Raw genomic sequence first — 18,761 nt, 5'->3', positions numbered from 1 at the left:
ACTGGCTGTGGGGGGGAGAGGAACAGCAAACTGTTTAGAATGTTGGAGGCAGGACTCAGGCAAAGCAGCCAGTGGATAGGGAGACCCTCTGAATGACAGATCAGAGAGCGAACTGATTTTGGAGCGTGTTGGAATGTTCAGGGGAGTCCATGACCAAAATAGAATTATATATACCGGAGGACAGTATTATTTCTTTGATTACATTTCAAATAACTCAACAAATGAGAATTTACTATCTAAGAAATATTTGCACTTTTCATTATATTTACATCCTGAATGTGTAAAGCTCCTCCTTTCAACTATTTTTGATGTTATTGTTAGCTAGTTTGTTTGTTTGTAATGTTATACTGTTATTAACTTACTGTTTATAACTTTGTACGTACCTTTTCTAAAATTTAATTTAAAATATATATATTTTTAAAAGAATTATGTTTACCGTAAGGAACTATTTCACACATTACTTTACAGACAACCTCAGACTTGCCTGTTATTGTGGAACTGCAGCCAGTCCAGGCTCCCTAAACACAAATATATAAAGCACGTGTTTCCAAACACTCATTTACTGCATTCACACTTCACATGTTTAGGTATACAGTTAGCATATATTCAGACCCACCGCTAAAGGAGTAATATACTGACCTTAATTCTGTAAATTGATCAGTTTAATTCTCAGTCTACACGAGTTGGGGAAGCAGAGGGAAGAGAGGAGGTGAAAGAGACCACCCAAGACAGATGCTACAGGAGTCAGTAAAGATACAGTTTGTGAGAAGTACAGTCCTAAACAGAGATGACTTCAACAGACTTAGAAAAGTATAATTCTATTTAGGAATCTTTAGGAATCTGAAACCTGATCTTTCCAGTACATTATTCTATCTACTGGCTGCTGCAGCCCCATTTAGTTAAGGGAAAGGGGTAGCAGGGCAGAAAACACAAGTAGTAGAAATATTTTTAGAGTATGGGCACGCCACCAAGTCAGACAGAAGAGAGGCCTGCGTTCTATATGAATTTACCACTCCCACGAAACCTGCTTCTGCTCCCACGAAACCAGCTCCCATTTCCACTTGCAGTAATGTTTACACCCTGGCACAGCCCCGAAACAGGTTCCAAAGGCATTGCCCAGATTCCTCAGGAAAGGGCTGTACAAGGGAGTTCTGTGCAATGCACGTTCACTTTTTTTCAAGCTTTATATACAGCAATAAGAGTTCATAAATTAAAACAGGTCCTGAAATAGAAATGCATCTTGACTGAGCTGTTCCTAAAAGCAGACCTCCCAGCACTGACCTTAGATTGATAATACAGAAAGGTAAACATAGTAAAAAGCAAAATGTTAAAATTTGTATGGAAAGCAGCATGCACACAGGAATTTATTTTTAAAAAACCCTTTCCTGTTTATAGAACACACTCAGGGGTAAACGTGATAGAAAATTTAACAACTAGGGTTATTCCTTCGGCTGTGTAGATACAGGACCAATGTTAACACTTATTTATTCCTCACAAACGTACATTTCAGACTACAAAAATTAGTTCAAGCAGAAGGGTGCGTGCTCCGCTGTATTTAAACTGACCAGTCAAGACACTATCAAGTTAGACTGGCTCATAGCAGCAATCCAATACTTTGTGCTCATGAACTTTAAACAGATGCTTTCAGCTGCTCAAACTCTTAATGAATAATGGCCAAATGATTCATTTTATATTATACCATAGTGAAAAGAGGGGCAGCCCCAGGGAACTGACTGATCCATTCCCTTGCCTTTGAGCATGCTTTTTTTCAATGTGTGTTTTCATATGCAATGCATGCTAAACACAGACTGGAGCTTCAATGTATTGACTGAACAATCACTGAGCCCTTTCCCAGCTGTTCACCATTAAGCATATCCTGCCCATGGCTGCATCAATGCTGCTAGAATGAAAAAGCAGAGCACCACCACTGGCTTAGTCAGCAGGGGGCTAATTCCTGGATTAAGACAAAAGCTAATTTTAGCTTTCCAGCCTGTTGCTGCTGTTTCCTAGTCCTATCCAGGACAATGGGTTCCCATTTTAACCCCTCTCCCAATCCTAACATATTGCAATACAAATGCACACTTGCTAAGCCCAAACTTCACTGAGTGACTTCTGAGAAGCTACATGCAGAACTAGCCTGCGTTGCAACATTTAAAAGATGACAAGGGATAATGCTCAAGAACAAAAGTGTTAGTTATGGAGCACAGACAAGCTTAAGAACAGGCTCTCTGGGTCACTTGTCCACACTGACATGAAGCTGTGGCCATTCACTCATTGTTTTAGAGAAGCCTCGTTTCACAATTCAAGGAGACAATAACTAAGAGGTAAAGCGAATGCTGAACATCTTAGAGAGTGTCGGGACCCAAACCTATCTGGAAGCCCTGCCCCTGCTTCTTAACTCCTTCGTGTGAGGCATTGGCCACAATTTTTTAGCAGTAAGGAAAACAAGTTCTGTACATGCTCTGAGGGTCTCCATTATGGTCCAAACTAAATCTAGTGAACAGGGGTTTCAGAGCTGAATTCTGAGGGCAAAACACAGCATTGCAATTTCATAGAGGGGGGGAAATTCCTTGACGTGCCCGAAAACGCGGGGGAGAAGCACGGCTATTTGCGCCGTCGCATTCTGATGCGCTATTATGCGATCAGACGTGACAGCAGCTTCCCCGCAGCAAAGAGGATGACGGGGGAGGAAGCCGCGCGCCGGCACAATCACACCGGGAGGCTTCCATAGGCGGCCCGTGGCAAAGCGTTTGCTAGTACATGCGGTGTGCTAGTATTTTTACTGCGTGGCTTCGGCGGCTTCCCACGGGTTCGCCACGGGAGTGCTACGCCTCCCAGATGTTCCCGTGTGATCGCGCCCGGATACTCCGCGGGACTGCCATGCCTTCAGCGGGGCAAATGCTCCATGTGACCGGGGCCATAATTTGGCTGCGGGGGTGGTGGTGTCACCCTAACTCTCAAGCAATGCAATTCACTGGGATGTCCAAAATCTCTTCCAAATTTGAAGCTATGCTTCAAAACTCTGCACTGGGTGGAATGCCAGCTGAACAGAAACGGAAAGTACCACATCTTTAGCTCAGCCCCCTTCTCTCCCATCTTGCCTCCACCTGCCCATAGCTCCTTCCCACCAAGTTCTGCTTTCTTAGACTCAATCCTGCCTCCTACCCTCTCCAGTAAAACCTCAAACTGCAATTAAGCAGGTTGTACTAAATAATTAAACAGATCGATGAACAAGTTGGCCACATAAGTTTATTCCTACAACAGAATTCAGAGTTTGCCCTTACAGCCTGTTGGAACCCCCACCTATTGACACCACTTTATTTTTTGGAGCAGGAGAAGAAAAGGAGGCGGAGGATGCTCCTTCGGATAAAAGGTATCTCTGCCCCAAAACCCATGTTTTGGTATACCTGGAGAAGTTTTCTTTAAAGTGGTACATTTACTCTCGGAAAGGATTTTTTTGTTTGTTTGTTAAGCAGCAGTCAGCCAGGGGGCTTATACTGTTTTTTCTTTTCACCATTCCTGATCATGTATATATAGTTAGTCAATGTTAAATCCTTTCATAGCCTGTTTTCCATGAACGGCTGCCTTGAAGTCCTAGAAAACTCATACTTTTTAGATAAACTGTAGCTAGGACGGTTCCACCATCCCCACTACTGGCCTTTTTCATTCGTTTCACTATTTGAAACAGCAATCAGCTATGTAAATTTTATTTATGTTCTTGACAACCACGTTTTCTAATTGTCATGACAAAGCAGCATTGTGCGTAACGGTGGTGGTAACACGTGCTTTGAATCCATATTAATGTATATCTAAAATCCAAGCAGCCTCCTTCATAGGAGGTCAAAAAGCAAATGACTGTTCTCCACCTAAACATTTTCGTAGCCGACATAATTAGGTGGGCATTAAGTGTTAGGCATGTATGTGCTTCTTAAGAGTAAACATTCATGTTTGCTTTTATACCAAGACCTGGAGTATTAACACTCTAATGTAGTGTGTGAAGTAAAGAGCAAACATATGAGCACTATTGACTTTGGGCAATGCAGACTGAAAATGAAATACGACTTCAAGGAGCAGTTTACTATAATGGAACAAATGTGATTAGGCTTCTTTCAAATGCTAAAAAAGCATTTCAATATAAGCACTAGTTTTTTTTTAACATGATTGCAAAAGTGCTGTGATAGAGAATTTTACTGAACTGCAGGATCCACAAGGGCCTTTAAAAGAACAATTTCTACAAATGCAGCCCAGTATGTCATGATAAGAGGCTGTAATCAAGAAAAAATTAGATGTATATAATATTAATTACATGCTAGCTTTTCAGACCAAACACTCCCTAATTAATTCCTATGGCTGCCAGTCTTATGCGCTTTTACTTGTGAGGTAACACTTCAAAATTCAGTAGGGAATGTTCAAACAAATGCAATAGGACCATGCTGCATATCTTATATTTACAATAACAGGCCCTTTTCACATTACCATGCTAAACTGAATGTTATCCATTGTGGGCTTGATTTCGAGTAAAGCGATACAGGGACGTAGGTTTCATACAGCGAATTTCCTTCCATTAATGAGCCATCTCTGAAGCGCTATGGTCATTTCAAACAGTGCTACTTTTTTACCTGGCCTTTTTTGCCACATGATCAGAATTTTTAAAAACGTTCTAAAATGAGCGCTATAGTGCTAAACCATTACAGCACTTCAGTGCTATAACAGCACTATTGAGATGCACTGACTCAATGGAGTCAGTGCATCTCAATGGTGCTGATATAGCAGCAAAGAGCTATAGTGGTTTAGTGCTACAGCACTCACCTTAGAACATTAAAAAAAGTCAGAGAAAGATCGCACAGTGAAGGGCAAAAAAAACGGTACTGTAGGAAGCACTATGGACATTTTAAACAGCACATTACAGCGATTCAGAAGCACAACGAAGAGGATGAAAACAGAAAAAAGCAGTTTCCCTAAAAAGTGGCTCAACCACACCTTGCTAACCCAACACAAGCAGATATGTATGAACAGGTAAATAAATTGTGCTAGCAGCCAGTTACTAAAATGGGTCTGTCTGAAATGACAGAAAAAATCCATCAGCAACCAGTTACTAAAATGGAATACAAGAGCAGTTTGAAAAGGGCCATACTGTTAAAGGTTCAAATGATACTTTAATTCTGTATGCCTTTTAGTGCAAAGAAAAGCCTACTTACTTATCTGAACCATGAACGCATTTTTCCAAGTTTACATGACAGTACTGTACTAGCAAACTGACATTCACTCACCCAGTCTCTCTTCTTACAGATAAACAGAAGTTCTTAATTGGCTGCCATAATACAACAATTAAGACACAGTTTCACTTTTTGTCTTGTCAAACCCTACCTATTCTCTTGCTATGGTATTCTTGGTCATAATGTGAGTGGGACTGTTTAGCAAGGAAGGAAGGACTATAACAAATTAACTTTAAAAATGAAATCTGGCTAAGGAATTCCATGTGCCCATTGTTTCCAGCAAATAACCAACTGTTATTCATTTACTTCTCCTGTTTCTGAACACATCCCCATCCCAAAAGGAATTTCCTAGTAAAAACAAAATCAACACAACTAAAGTAAGTGGCATAAAAACAGAGCAAAACAATCCCCCTTAGCACAATAAAACATTTAAGGCTGACACAAACAGGTGGGAAGCTAAGTGATTGCCAGAAATAAAGACTTAATTATCACTCTAACACTGAGGAGGAAGTTGTCTAGGCAAGCATCACTGGGCAAGGACTTCCACAAGGACAGACCCAAACCTTACTGTCTCTTGGCCAAACTTTGGACAGTACTCAGAACAAGGCCTACTCAGAAGACCATGATACTAAAAAAAGGTAAAGATTTATTCCAGTGTCTGTACCCCACAACCCTGTTTAAAGGAACCCAAACAAACAATATCTAACAAATGAAATAAGCATTCATTTCATGTCAGCTCACAAAAAAATGGAGAAAGGCAAAACCATGTTGTAAGCTGCATTGTTTTCACTTAGGACAAAAGTGGGGTATAAATACCTAAATAAATTTCTGTATAACTCACATAAGCAAAACAGTAAGAGATCTGACAGTGCCAAATGAACCTCTGAAAATTAAAGAAAATTAAAGAAAAAAATATTTTAAGTTCTGTTTCTTCCTGACATTACTATATTTTTGGAAGCATCACATCAAATGACAACCTGGTCCTACAGGTGTTGCCTCTAGACCACCTAAGACAATTTAACATGTGCTGGAGTTTAATGCATTTGGGCACAGTCCAGATTAAGTTAAGGCTTCATTCACACAAACATTAACTGAGTCGGTAAAGCCCCTTTGGGACCGCAAATGGTTAGATCATATGGTTCAATGTTTTCCCGCACAAGTATTCCTCCCACATACAAACCTAGCCAAAGGGGTGGGGGATTACGCAAGAAATCATCTCCCTGATATCTACTGTGAGTTTTTATATGGAGGAGTATTTAAGTAATCAACCCCCTACACACAGACAGAAGTATATCTAGGAACTATTTTACCACTTCATCAACTGCTTGAGTATGCTGAACTGCAGATATGCCATTTTATGAAAGTGAACTATTTTAAAGGCAAACTTCACTCCCACCAATTTCAGGGGAAAAGTGCTAAACTCCACTAAAATCCATGAGTGCCTATTTAAACAGTATTTAAACACTTTTGCTTGTGTAGTACAGGAAAATGGTCTCAAAAGCAAAACCAAAGTTTACAACTCTGAGACTAACCTGCTAACCAATTAACTCTGATTCAAATAAGACTGCATCAGACCTGACACAGGGCCAGCTAATGCAGAGCAAAAAGGCCCTGTTGCAGCTTAGAAACAAGCTTAGCTAGGGGGAAAGTTTAAATAAGCCAGGTAACACCCAGTATGATCAAATTATCCAAGCTACAACTTGCTCAATTATACATTACTGACATCCAGCCATTTCATGTTTTTGAACATGGGCTCACCACAGTGCAAGTTCAGAAGAATTTTTCATGTGTTCTGAGAAAGGTTGCAGTAACTTCCAAAAGGAAACAGGAACTTTCTCCTACTGTGATGAGCCCCACTACCAGAGTCATTAGCATCTTATACTTAAATCTGAACCTGGCCACTGGTGTGAGGTTCAAAAACTCTGCACAAAGGGGCCAGGTAAAGACAGGGGAGATGTTTCTGCAGACCTGGGAGAATCCCGGTGTTTACAGGAAAAAACCCAAACTTTTTTTTTAATTTCCCAAAATGGAAAATGCATTCTAAGATCTCACAAAACCTCACAATATCACTGTTAGCATTAGGGAATTGCCTAGCAACCCCATCACAACAGGAGGTTTTCAGACTAGAACAGCATCTAAAGAGACTAGATCCAGCCGGTCAGCCGTGTTACTTCCCACAATCAGAAAAAACACCTTTAGACATTTATCTGCTATTCTGACGTATTTATTACTTTACAACTATTGACCTTATAACCTTAACTTGTTATTTAGTTTTTCACTTTGCATAACTTAAGCATCATCATGTTACATGTTAATTTGCTATTAAATCCCTGTCTATAAGTTTAGAACCTCATCTACCATTCCAATGCATTTGAAAAAATGTGCCTTGCACACAATTTATTTATTTATTTATTTATTTATTTATTTATTTATTCAGGTATTTCTACCCCGCCCTACCCCGCAAGCGGGCTCAGGGCGGCTTACAGGGGTTTACCTTGAATAAACCTTTGTTGGTCTTAAAGGTGCCACTGGACTCTAAATTTGTTCTAATACAGAGACTGCAAGGGGGGAAGGGAGTGAAAATTGCAATGGGAGACATTAGAAAGAAGGGAGAAAAATTAGCCAAGTGAGGGCAGAAAAGGAAAAAGAGAAGGCAGAGAAGCGGAGAGGGGAGCAGAAAAGGGGAGAAAAGACAGGGAGGGGATAAAATGGGGTTATCCTTCCCCATTAGTCTCGTAAGGCCCCACCTGCATCTATTATATTTCACCTCTCACTTCTATTTTAACAATATCTTCTATTACTTAGGATAAAGACAAAGTCATATTCTGCAACTTTTTACAAATGCAACCTAATTATCTGGAGATTTCAATAAACTTATGGATACAAAGTAGTTACTTTAGACAGGTGACCAATTATTTAATATATATTTTACATAGATTTTGTTTTTTGCTAATATTTGGTCAGCCAAGTTGCTCAACCTAAGTCTTTTTTGCTTTGGTCACAAAGAAGAACTCTCAGCATACATAAGACGTTTCCCCCACAGAGCTGCCCAGACATTAAGCTACTTACAGAGCAAATGGGCAAGGTGAACCCCACTGTGTAGAGGACAGTGGATGTGACGGTACTGTCATGGAACGGATACTTGATGCTGCCATCACTACAGAAAAAGCCTCTCTGATAAGGCTTTATTTTTGCCAAGTTTAGAACACCAAGAGGTAAGCCAGCTGTTGGGGGAAGGGAAAAAATACAGTTACATACATATTTTGCCAATAAAGGAGAAAACCGCTGCGCAGCATGCAAAACTGAAAGAGTTTCTCCAAGTCAGTGCTGGGTATTAAATATCATGCAATGCACATCGATATCACAGATGTACCTGTAACCAATCCTTTCAACAACTGCAGAAATTAGGAAGGTGCAGAGTTCCCAGATAACAAATAATGCTCCCCTCATTGGACTAAATTATTTAGATGCTACCTTTATTTGGGCTGATAATGTGGGAATGGGAATAATCAAAGGGCAAGAATTTGAAATGTGGGCCGCATTCAGATGTCAAGCCTCAATCTGATAATGATGGGTATTAATCTGCCACATGAATTCCTCCCTTGTTCCCCCCAAACAGAGACTGAAGCCTTCAAGAAGCTCCAGTTAGTCCTGACATTCAAATGCGGGAACCTAGACTAATTAGGTCCGTTCCTGGTAATTAGGATTCTAAACCAGGATTCAACTCTTGGTTAGCCAGTTAGAGTGGACAATCCTGGGCTGGATGGCCGAACTGGCCTCATTTAATATAAGCTGCTTGATCACAGAGCTATACTGACATGCTGTAGTCTGAATTATGTAGGACGAGTGTAAAACATACAAGATCTGGTCTCTGAGGTGGAAGGCTGGAATATGAGAATTCATCTTCTGGCTGTTTTCAGTCCTATGAGTCTGACTCAACAAGAGGTGTAAGAGGCCTACAGTTACAGGCCACACATAGGTTCCACCAGTTAGCCTTGAAGATGACTGGGCAAGATCTGGGTACCTTCTCAGCTTGCCACTGCTTCTCAGCAGTGACAGCATCTGACTCTCTTGGAAGGCAGAGTGGCCACTGCCACTACCGGAATGCAAGGCAAAAACCTGGTGTTAGCAACATTGCTTTCCACCTTGCCAGGATCACTTTAGGAGCAATTGCTCGGGGTCCACAACAATAAGCAGGCCACTATAAGACGTATAATAATGTCCCCCACCTTCCTCCTTCTGCCTGGTCAACTCTGACTTTATGGCGGCAGAGGTGACCCTACTTCTGTGCTGCTGAAATAGAGCTTGGCCTGCTCAGACACTCAGGATGAGCAGCTCCTGCAACTGAGTACAAGAGGGAGCCGGAGTTTGTCCCAAGAAGCATTCCACCCTTTGTCAGATCACTTCCACACAGTGCGAGCCCCTTCTTCTTAACCTCTTTTGAAGGTTTTGAGGACACATGTCTCTGCAGATGGAGAAGGGAGGGAGGCAGGGAGAAGGGAAAGCAGCCAGGCCGGGGGGGGGGGGGGGGGGGGGGGGGGGGAGTGAATAAGCAAGGGGGAAATAGGATATACAGCATTTTCTTAAAGCAAGCATATGCAATGGGGCATACCACTTTATTCTTTGCCCGGCCCCCCCAACACCTTAAAGCAGCTCTGCACGTTGCAAACCAAACCATGTCCCAAATTCAGTGCTTGCCTTACATCTTTCCCCTCCATGGCAGATTTCTCATTTTAATCAATCTGGGAAGTTTGTCCTATCTACTACCAGGGTGTTTTGGCCCTCACTGCCTGTTAAGAGTTCAGATTATCAGAGACAAATTTTCCATAAATGTAGCTTTCTGTACTGTTGCTCGATGACATCTATGTATCTTTGGATATTGTGCTATAGCAATCATTTGAAAATGGATTTTACTGTGTGGACAAGCTAATCCTGTTGCAAATATCTGCTATAGTGAAATAATAGTAGGAAAAGGATCAATATGCAGATGTTGCCCTGCTCTGTGCATGTGTTAAGTGCCATCAATTCGCTTCCAACTTATGGGGATCCTATGAATTAATGGAGGGTATGTGCTCCCCCCCCCCCCATTTATATGCATCTCTATGCAGACTGTGGATCTGCTAACCTTCCGCCTTCTTGGCTCCTTAGCTTTTGTAACTAAATTTGCAAACTTGCAAGACTGAAAGAAAAACACTGTATTTAAGAAGAAAATGAAAGTGCTGTCTTTGACATTTAGATCTGTGGGGATTAATCCAAATGCAAGTCTCTATGATGCTGCACTACGTGATGAATGTGTGAATGAATCTCAATTTAGATGTTATATTCCAAGACACGAAAAATAATCCACAAACACAAAAGGGGAAATCCTTTAGCGCTTCAGTCCACAAAATATCCCCAAATACTCTAGCCATACAACATCCTATAGAACAACTAACCTACCACTTCTTCGCCCCTTTGTGCTCTGCATTGCCCCTTATACAGCGCATAGCTATCCCTCACACACACACTCAAACCCCTGTCTGTATGTGTGCTTATAATGACAGTATACTAATAGTGAAGCTACTCCCCGCCCCTTATCCTACTGCTGGCACACATCAATACAGTGACCCACTGAAAGACTTTAAAGATTTTTTTAAAGATGGTGGGGAAAGCAGATTACATGTTTTCCATGCAGAAGGTGTCAGGTGTAATCCCTGTTGCAAGATCTCAGGCAAAATGGGGTTGGTAAGGACCTCTCTCATCCTGAAATCCTGGACAACCACTGCCAGTAAGAGTAGATACTCTATGACTCAGCAGAAGGTTCATGGATTACCCTTACAAAACAACCATAACTCCAAACTCTTCTCACATCTTCTGGCTCCAGGTTATACTGAAGGGCCTAAGCGTTCCACAGGCTTTTCACACGCTCAACTGTGTTATCTGGCTCAATGTTATTCCTTGTTCACACACCATACAAGTCAATCACCTCCCGTGTGTTATATGTGCCAGTCTTGGACTGGTGATTCAAATGAGCATACCATATGAACATGATAGCTCAGCCCTTAAAAGCAAAAAAGGAGATTGAATAGCTAATTAGAGCAACAGTCGTCAAAGCTCTCCAATTAATTGTTTCTATGTACATGGACTTGTGTGCCAAGGAACCGTAACATGTCTGCCATGGAACTCAGTGCACTGCAGAAAATTCTAATGCTCATTTTAACAAATACACTCAGCTCACACAAGATAATAGACAGAAATATTGAGCCTCACTATTGCCTTCAGTGAGAACTGAAAACGTGCTCAACATGATAGAGCATGATCAACATTCCTCTCATGCCACATAAGAGTGGAATTAGTGCGCAGGCTGACTTTAATTAAATCTAATTCACCTTTAAACCTCCAGTGGAAAATTCCTGATAAAGTTTAGAGGAACTGCAGGGTTCACTGGAACACAGCTTGATAACTACTGTATTAAAGGAACTCAGTCTTGTGTACTATTTTTATTCAGGCACCATAAACACATTATCATAAAGTGATGTCAGCACTTTTATGTCAAAGCACAGAATCATTACTAAAGAATCTGTATTACTTGATGAACTGGAAAGATAAACAGGAAGACACTCCTGAGAACAAAGGTGAACGTCAAAGTGTCGTAAAACAGAAAGTCATGGAATAATAAAATGTAAGCAGTTTAGATGAAAAACAGACAGATGAAGATAAGAAACCAGAATTTTACGAATACAGCACCATGAAAGGGGGGGGGGGTGTCTTAGAACCAAATTTACACTGAAAATTTTCTGCATCAAGCAATTAATGAGATTCTTTAGGAGTACCTAGAAGGCCAAAAACAAGTTTAAAAAAATAAGCGCACATATGTACCTGTTACTCCACTTTGTTTTACAGATACGACTACAATTTACAGTTCTAGCAATTCCACAATAGATCATTCAAACCCAAAAGGTCATGTGTATCCTTTAAACCTTGTTTCAGGGTTATTTATTTATTTATTATTTTCAATTTGTATCCCGCCTTGCCGGGCGAACTGGCTCAAGGCGGCGTACAGACATTAAAATGCTATAAAACAATAAATACAATAAAATACACAAAACCAAACTATAATTACCCTGAGCATACAGGAACTGGCAGCGTGATCCACAAAGCAGTTTTGCCAAAATGCTTAAGATTTAAACACTATTTCGACTGAACCCCTCTATGACATTTCAAATTTGATTCTACATATGTCTACAAAAGTAAGCTCTTAAGTGTGCCTAATTCCCATGTGAGCATCAGAATGCACCCTAAATTCCTGGAATAGAACATTCTTGCCATTTGCCCCATGAATACATACATGCCAATGACTTCCGATGAAACTAAGCAGATTTACACACAAATACTTCGTTTTACTACGCTTAACAGATAAGGCTGTCAATATGCCAGTGGTCTTCATCAGGGAAAGAAAAAGTTAAATACCCTGAATTTGATATTTAATCATCACACACACAAAGTATAAGCACATCCAGACAAAGAAGATGCTATTGCAAAGGAAGACTCTCTCTATACAACCTTCGCTATACCAGCTGCTTCTGACATGCCCCACACTAAAGTACCACTTAATACCCTTAAGCTACCAGCTAATTCAAAGTTTTCTTAGATGAAGTCTTTAATCCTTGCCCCACTACCACTGGCAAATTTACCACATTATCCCACCACTTTTTCCCCCAAGGGCAAAAAATCCTCTTGCTTGGATGGCAGAAACAGAAGAACTAGGCAATGGGACGTCTGTTTTCCATTAACCAGAAATGGCAGTTTAGTAACAGGAGTCCATAAAATTAGATACAGAAGATATGTTGATCCTCTAATGCAATTCAAAAGAGAAACTGTGCCAAGATGACACAACAGCAAAGGGAAGGCATATGTCTAACAAGATCAACACACATTTTCAAGTCCAAACAGAACAACAGTTGTACTCTGGGATACTTATAAATTCCAACTTCTCTTTTCACTCCAAATTAGATTAATGCTAATCCCACTATGATTATAGTGTTAAGATTAGAATCAGGGAAAATGGCTTAAAATTGCCATTCTGCCATGAAACGCTCTGGGGGATCCAAGGCTGATGTGAGTACAAAGAACTTAAGAGTCCAGTGGCACCTTCAAAACCAACGAAGGTTGATTTCGTGTGCATGCACACTTTTTCAACAGTGAGGGAAGGCAGAATTTCGCATGCTACCTTGACCTCTTCCACCAGGCTTTTGGAACCGCCACCACTACTAACAACTGATAGCTTGGATGGGAGAGCCCCCCCCCCCCCGATCTGTAAAAATAGTCTTAGCCCGCGCCCAAAAATTAGAGCCCCCCCCCCCCGATCTGTAAATATAGTCTGAGCCGGCTGCCTAAAACAACCTGAGAAGACCAGAGGGCTGACTGCAAACTGTGTAACAACTACCGCTGTGAAATTACGAAATTATTGCTACTAGCACTTTATTAAATTATGGTTTTAGCATTGTTTAATTGTTACGTGTTGTTCTTAATTCTATTTTATGTGTATTGTAAAATTTTAGGTGTTTTATGTAAGCCGTCCTGAGCCGGCTTCAGCCAGGAGGGCGGGATAGAAGTCTAATCAATCAATCAATCAAGTGGAGAACGAGCAAGATAAAAACATGATTTTTAAAATTAAGGTTCTACAGATAATGTTTTTCTTATCTGGTATGAAACACGGCAGCATGATCACTGGTCTAGCACATGGCTAGAGAGATCATGACTTACCAGTTTTAAGAATGTCACTGGCTACTTTTAGGATCAACAATCCATTAAACAGTCCTCCATGTACCCAACAGTTCGGCGCTAAGGAGTCCATCCTCCCCTGCAGTGACAAAATTCCCTCCCATAGAGACCCACCTGCAGACGTCAGACTGACTCACTCGTTACGAATTCACAAGGACTTTGGATCAGGCGTGTGCCTGGAGTTCCACATCAGCAACTCGAGTGCCAGGTAGGCAGGTGTCTGACTCAGATTAGGACCTTAGTGCAGAGGGAGAAGGGATTCAAGCCTTCTCCTCTCTGGCACCATTTTTCCAACCTGAAAGCTGCTATTTGCCCTATGCTAATGGCTACACACAAGTTTCTTCACTGAGGCAAACAGTAACTCGCAGGGGCTGTTTCAGGTTGGGAAAACAGTGCTGGGGGGGGATAGGCTTAAGAACTGACCCTTCAAACACTGCAATACTGAACTGAATAAAGGGGCCCATGTGCCTGGGAACTGAAATCTCAGCATGGAGCCCTAGGTGCGTACCTGTTGACAGTCCACATTCTAACATGGACTTTGTAACACGCAAATCAATCCTTACTCTGTACAGTTTCAGGCATAAGGTGAAAGAGTTCTTTTTGTTTCAGATTATTTTTCATCTGATCTACCCCTTTTTTTCCTTCAGTGTTCCTACTGTTCAAATTATCCATGCTGGGTCAGCTGAACCATAAAAGCAAAAAGGTGGATCAGATCAATGGTCCATCTGGTCCAGCATCCTTTTTCAAACAATGGCCTATCAGTTGTTCCTGTACATGCAGGGCAAGGAGACCAAAGTCTCCCCCTGTTGTTGCCTCTGAACGCAAACTTCTTTCCTCGTCAATCACCCTCAGATCCCTTCAAGCATATATTTTAATTTAGGGGTTTTAGCATTTTAAAAGACAGGACTTGAAAGTCTGTATCGTTTGTTTCTCTTTAAAGCTGCGAGCAGCAGCATAAGGAACCCAGTTTTGATTAGTGAAACGAAACATGACTTGAAGATGTAAATTCTCTCTACCCATCTCATGTGGCCCCAATCCACAGTACATCTGTAGCCATTTCATTTTTTTATACTGACAGAGATGAGGGATCTTCATCATGTCTGTTCTGACCTTAGTTGAACCTGCGAAGAACTACAGTATTTATAGACTTGGACAGATACTTTCCACAGCTTCCCTGTCATTCTGGGAACTCAAATTAAAACATTAGGTGGGTAAGGACCCTCATATTCACTAATGGAACAAGCTTCCTCTAAAGGGTGTGGAACCTTCTTTGGATTTTTCAACGGCAGGAAGGGCAGGCCTCTATGAGGAATGTTTGAGTGTCTTGCACTACGAGGTGCTTTAAACTTCACTTGCTTCATTCCCCAGCCTCATTAACTTATGGTTCATTACCATCATTCACAAATTATGCTTTTCCTGCTTGCAAATGCAAATCATTCAGCTACTACAGGAGATGTTCCTCACACAGGCCTACTCTCTATGAGGTCCCGCATTTTCTGTTACAAGACTTAGATGCCATCCGTAACACCCTAACTCGACCTTCAGCATCATCTACATCCTCTCTTTTGTCCCAGCAGGCAAAACAACTGCCTTTGGTTAAGAGTGGCAGATTCTAATCTGGAGAACCAGGTTTGATTCCCCACTCTTCCACACAAAGCATGCTGGGCGACCTTGGGTCAGTCAGAGCTCTCTCAGCCCCACCTACCTCACAAGATGCCTGTTGTGGGGAGGGGAAGGGAAGGAGACTGGAAGCCACTTTGAGACTTCTTAGGATAGAGAAATGTGGGGTATAAAAATCAACTCTACTTCTTTTACACAAGGCAAGCATTCTTCTAAATTTTACTTCTTTAATACCTTGAGAAGTTGTTGTTTTTAGTTACTATGCAGTAGGGTTCCCAAGTACTTACCGTGAATCCGGCGCGGGAAACATGCTCCCCGGCCGGACCATTCCTCCCTGTAATGCACCATGCCGTCGCCAGGAAGTGACGCTGGGTGACACTCTGGCAATGGGACTGAAAACTTGATGGTACCATCGAGTTTCCAGCCCCATTGCCAGAACATCGCCTGGCGTCAGTTCCTGGCGACGGCATGGTGCTGCGGCGCGTCTGTTGTCCCCGCAGGAATGATCATGCGAGGACATCTGTGTCCCCCCGCCGAATCACGGTAAGTACTTGGGAAGCCTGCTATGCAGGCACATACATATTTCAAAGAAAATAATAAAATAGAAGTGTTTGGAAACTAGAAGTAGCAAGGATGCCATGATGGGAGAACTCCCTCAGAACCAGTTCAGCAGTTGAAAGCATTCTTAGAAACAATTTAGAAAAATCTCAGTTTTTCTGGTAATGATGGTGCGTGCATGCCAAGGATGTCATGTCCATGCTCTTCATACTACTAGGGAATTATAGTTCTTATCACCAGTCATGGCAGACAGTTACCTGGAAATTCAACCAACCATTCACTCCCCCAAAACAAACAAACCCAGGAACAACAGAAGGGTTTAGATCTGAATGGAAGACATTAGCCACATAAAACACTGATAAACAAGTTTCAGGAACTGACAATACTCACTAAACAAAAGACTGTTTGGTCAGATGGTCTACTCACGTAGTGGAAGTAAGGGCTTGACATTGAAGAACTTTTTGCACACAGATTTACAAAGCAACTTCCTTTTTGTAACCAGCCAGTTAAACTGCACACACACAAAAACTCATTTTATATTCCAAGCCAGAGAAGAATACTTAGGGAAAGTGATGTTCAATTTGGAAAACAGCCAGACACCATGACCTGAACACATCTGTGTCCTGAAACAAGCAGTAGAAAAGAGTAAGAGTCCAGTAGCACCTTAAAGACTAACAAAATTTGTGGTATACAACTAGATATGATGCATATCAATTCTAACCCAATAACACCTTCTATTGTAATTTGCATGTTAATCTCATTTGGCATCTGAAATCACTCCACTTTCCTGTATATAGGACAGATGGACTCACATTCTAGCTGTATCTGAAGAAGAGAGCAGTGACTCACGAAAGCTCCTATCATACCACATATTTTGATAGTCTTTAAGGTGCTACTAGTTTGTTACTCTTTTCTACTGCTACAGACTAACACGGCTACCCATCTTGATCTAAAACAAGCAGTTATGAACACTGGCAACATCACTGCAGACTAGTAGTAAACATAGGGTTACAGCTTACGGACAAAGATAAAGAGTTTCCAGAAATTCTGAAGCCATTAAAAAAATTTAAATTTGGACGAAATCTGCAATAAATGCAGTATTTGCAATCAAGCCTACGTTTGTTTTACTGCTTCAGCATTCAAATTTTATATATAAAACTGTACCACATGACATAGATTCAGGTGGGCAGGCATGTAGGTCTGAAGCAGCAGAACAAAGTTTGAGTCCAGTGGCACCTTTAAGACCAACAAAGTTTTATTCTGTGTATAAGCTTTCATGTGCTAAATTCTACCAGTATATGTTTGATACTCAAACATTAGTCCAGTTGGACCATAAACCCTTACAGACAATCTTTTCCAGGCCCATTGGAAAAGCTCCTTCATGCCTACAAAGGATGTTCCTCTAGATTGCTTATACCCGGAATGCATAAAGTGTGCATGCACACAAAAGCTTATACCCAGAATAAAACTTTGTTGGTTTTAAAGGTGCCACTGGACTCTAACTTTGTTCTGTACCATGACATATTTATGAAGTCTAAAAACACACAAGCAAAATTGCGAATATACCTAATAATAAAAAGGGAGAGTTGCAAATTGCTACTTCCTGTGCTGCATTAGCACATGTATCTTATTTTTCGCCATCTGAGGAAAAAAATAGAATTGAAAATAGAAAAGCAACTTTTGCAGCAAAAGGAAGTGTGTCATTTGGACAGAAAGTCTCATATGCTCATAATAAGGCTAGCAGCATATTTACATACTGATTGAAAACACTGAACTCTTCCAAAGCATATCATCATACACATTATAGCATATCAAGTGGCCAAGTGAACATAAAAGATGTCGCCGTTCACCATTTTCATTTACTGAGCTGCAGTATATTTTTCCTTCCCCCTCCCCACTTCTTATTCTCAAAGACGGAAAAAAGTTTGGTTCCTTTCGTTTCCTTTTCCTCTCATCTTTCCTTTTTTCTTGTTATAATGTTCAAAGCAACACTTTCACACAGAGAGAAGAGGATCAACTGTAAAACAAAGGCATTCCCAAGCCTGTACAACTGGGTAGAAAACATGGCAGGCAGAAGACTAGAACATATTTCAAACAGAACACTCCTATTTACAAGGGGCACAAAAATGCAGGAAAATTGTTACTGAAGATGAACCTTCTTGCTTATTCAAAGGCAAGTGAATGGGGAAACTGAATTTCTCTCTTTCAAACATGCACACCAACAGATGAGGAAGAGCCTCAAAAGTGGTTTAAGTAGCACATGTTAAATCTGTCTTGGATAAAATAATTTAAATGTCTTTCCGGCTCCATAACTATATCCATTTTTTTCCTTAGCATCCCTTTCATTAAAAATTAAAGAATTACAGAAACATCTAAAAAAAGAATGAGCAAAAGGTTTTCATTTAGAGATTTGTACCATAAGAACTAATATAACCCAGCAGACAATAGTAGACAAGGGAGAAGTCTGGAATCCCGATTTACCAACACATTCACTACATGATCTTGTGTAAGTCATAGGCCAAAATAAGATAAAAACTGAAAGGCAGTCTTCACATTATAAGCTCTGTAAACAATTTTAAATAAACATAAGGTATGTTCGACTTG

General features: G+C 40.9%; 1 protein-coding gene across 2 annotated transcripts in view; it reads right to left on the bottom strand.

Annotated features, from left to right (window-relative positions):
- PLPP1 (phospholipid phosphatase 1) overlaps positions 1-18,761 on the bottom strand; it is a 115,739-nt gene that overhangs the window by 70,785 nt on the left and 26,193 nt on the right. Inside the window, exon 2 of one of the 2 annotated variants that reach the window (XM_015423224.1) lies at positions 8,286-8,440. The exons of the other annotated variant lie outside the window; for it this stretch is intronic. Within the exon in view, the coding sequence (XP_015278710.1) occupies positions 8,286-8,440 (155 nt within the window). The remainder of the gene's footprint in view (positions 1-8,285; positions 8,441-18,761) is intronic. 2 annotated transcript variants of the gene reach the window in all.

This window comes from Gekko japonicus, unplaced genomic scaffold, assembly GCF_001447785.1.
Source record: "Gekko japonicus isolate JY-2015 unplaced genomic scaffold, Gekko_japonicus_V1.1 scaffold862, whole genome shotgun sequence".
Classification (NCBI taxonomy): domain Eukaryota; kingdom Metazoa; phylum Chordata; class Lepidosauria; order Squamata; family Gekkonidae; genus Gekko; species Gekko japonicus.
Note: the sequence above shows the minus strand (reverse complement) of the source record. Positions and strands in the feature narration are given on the sequence as shown.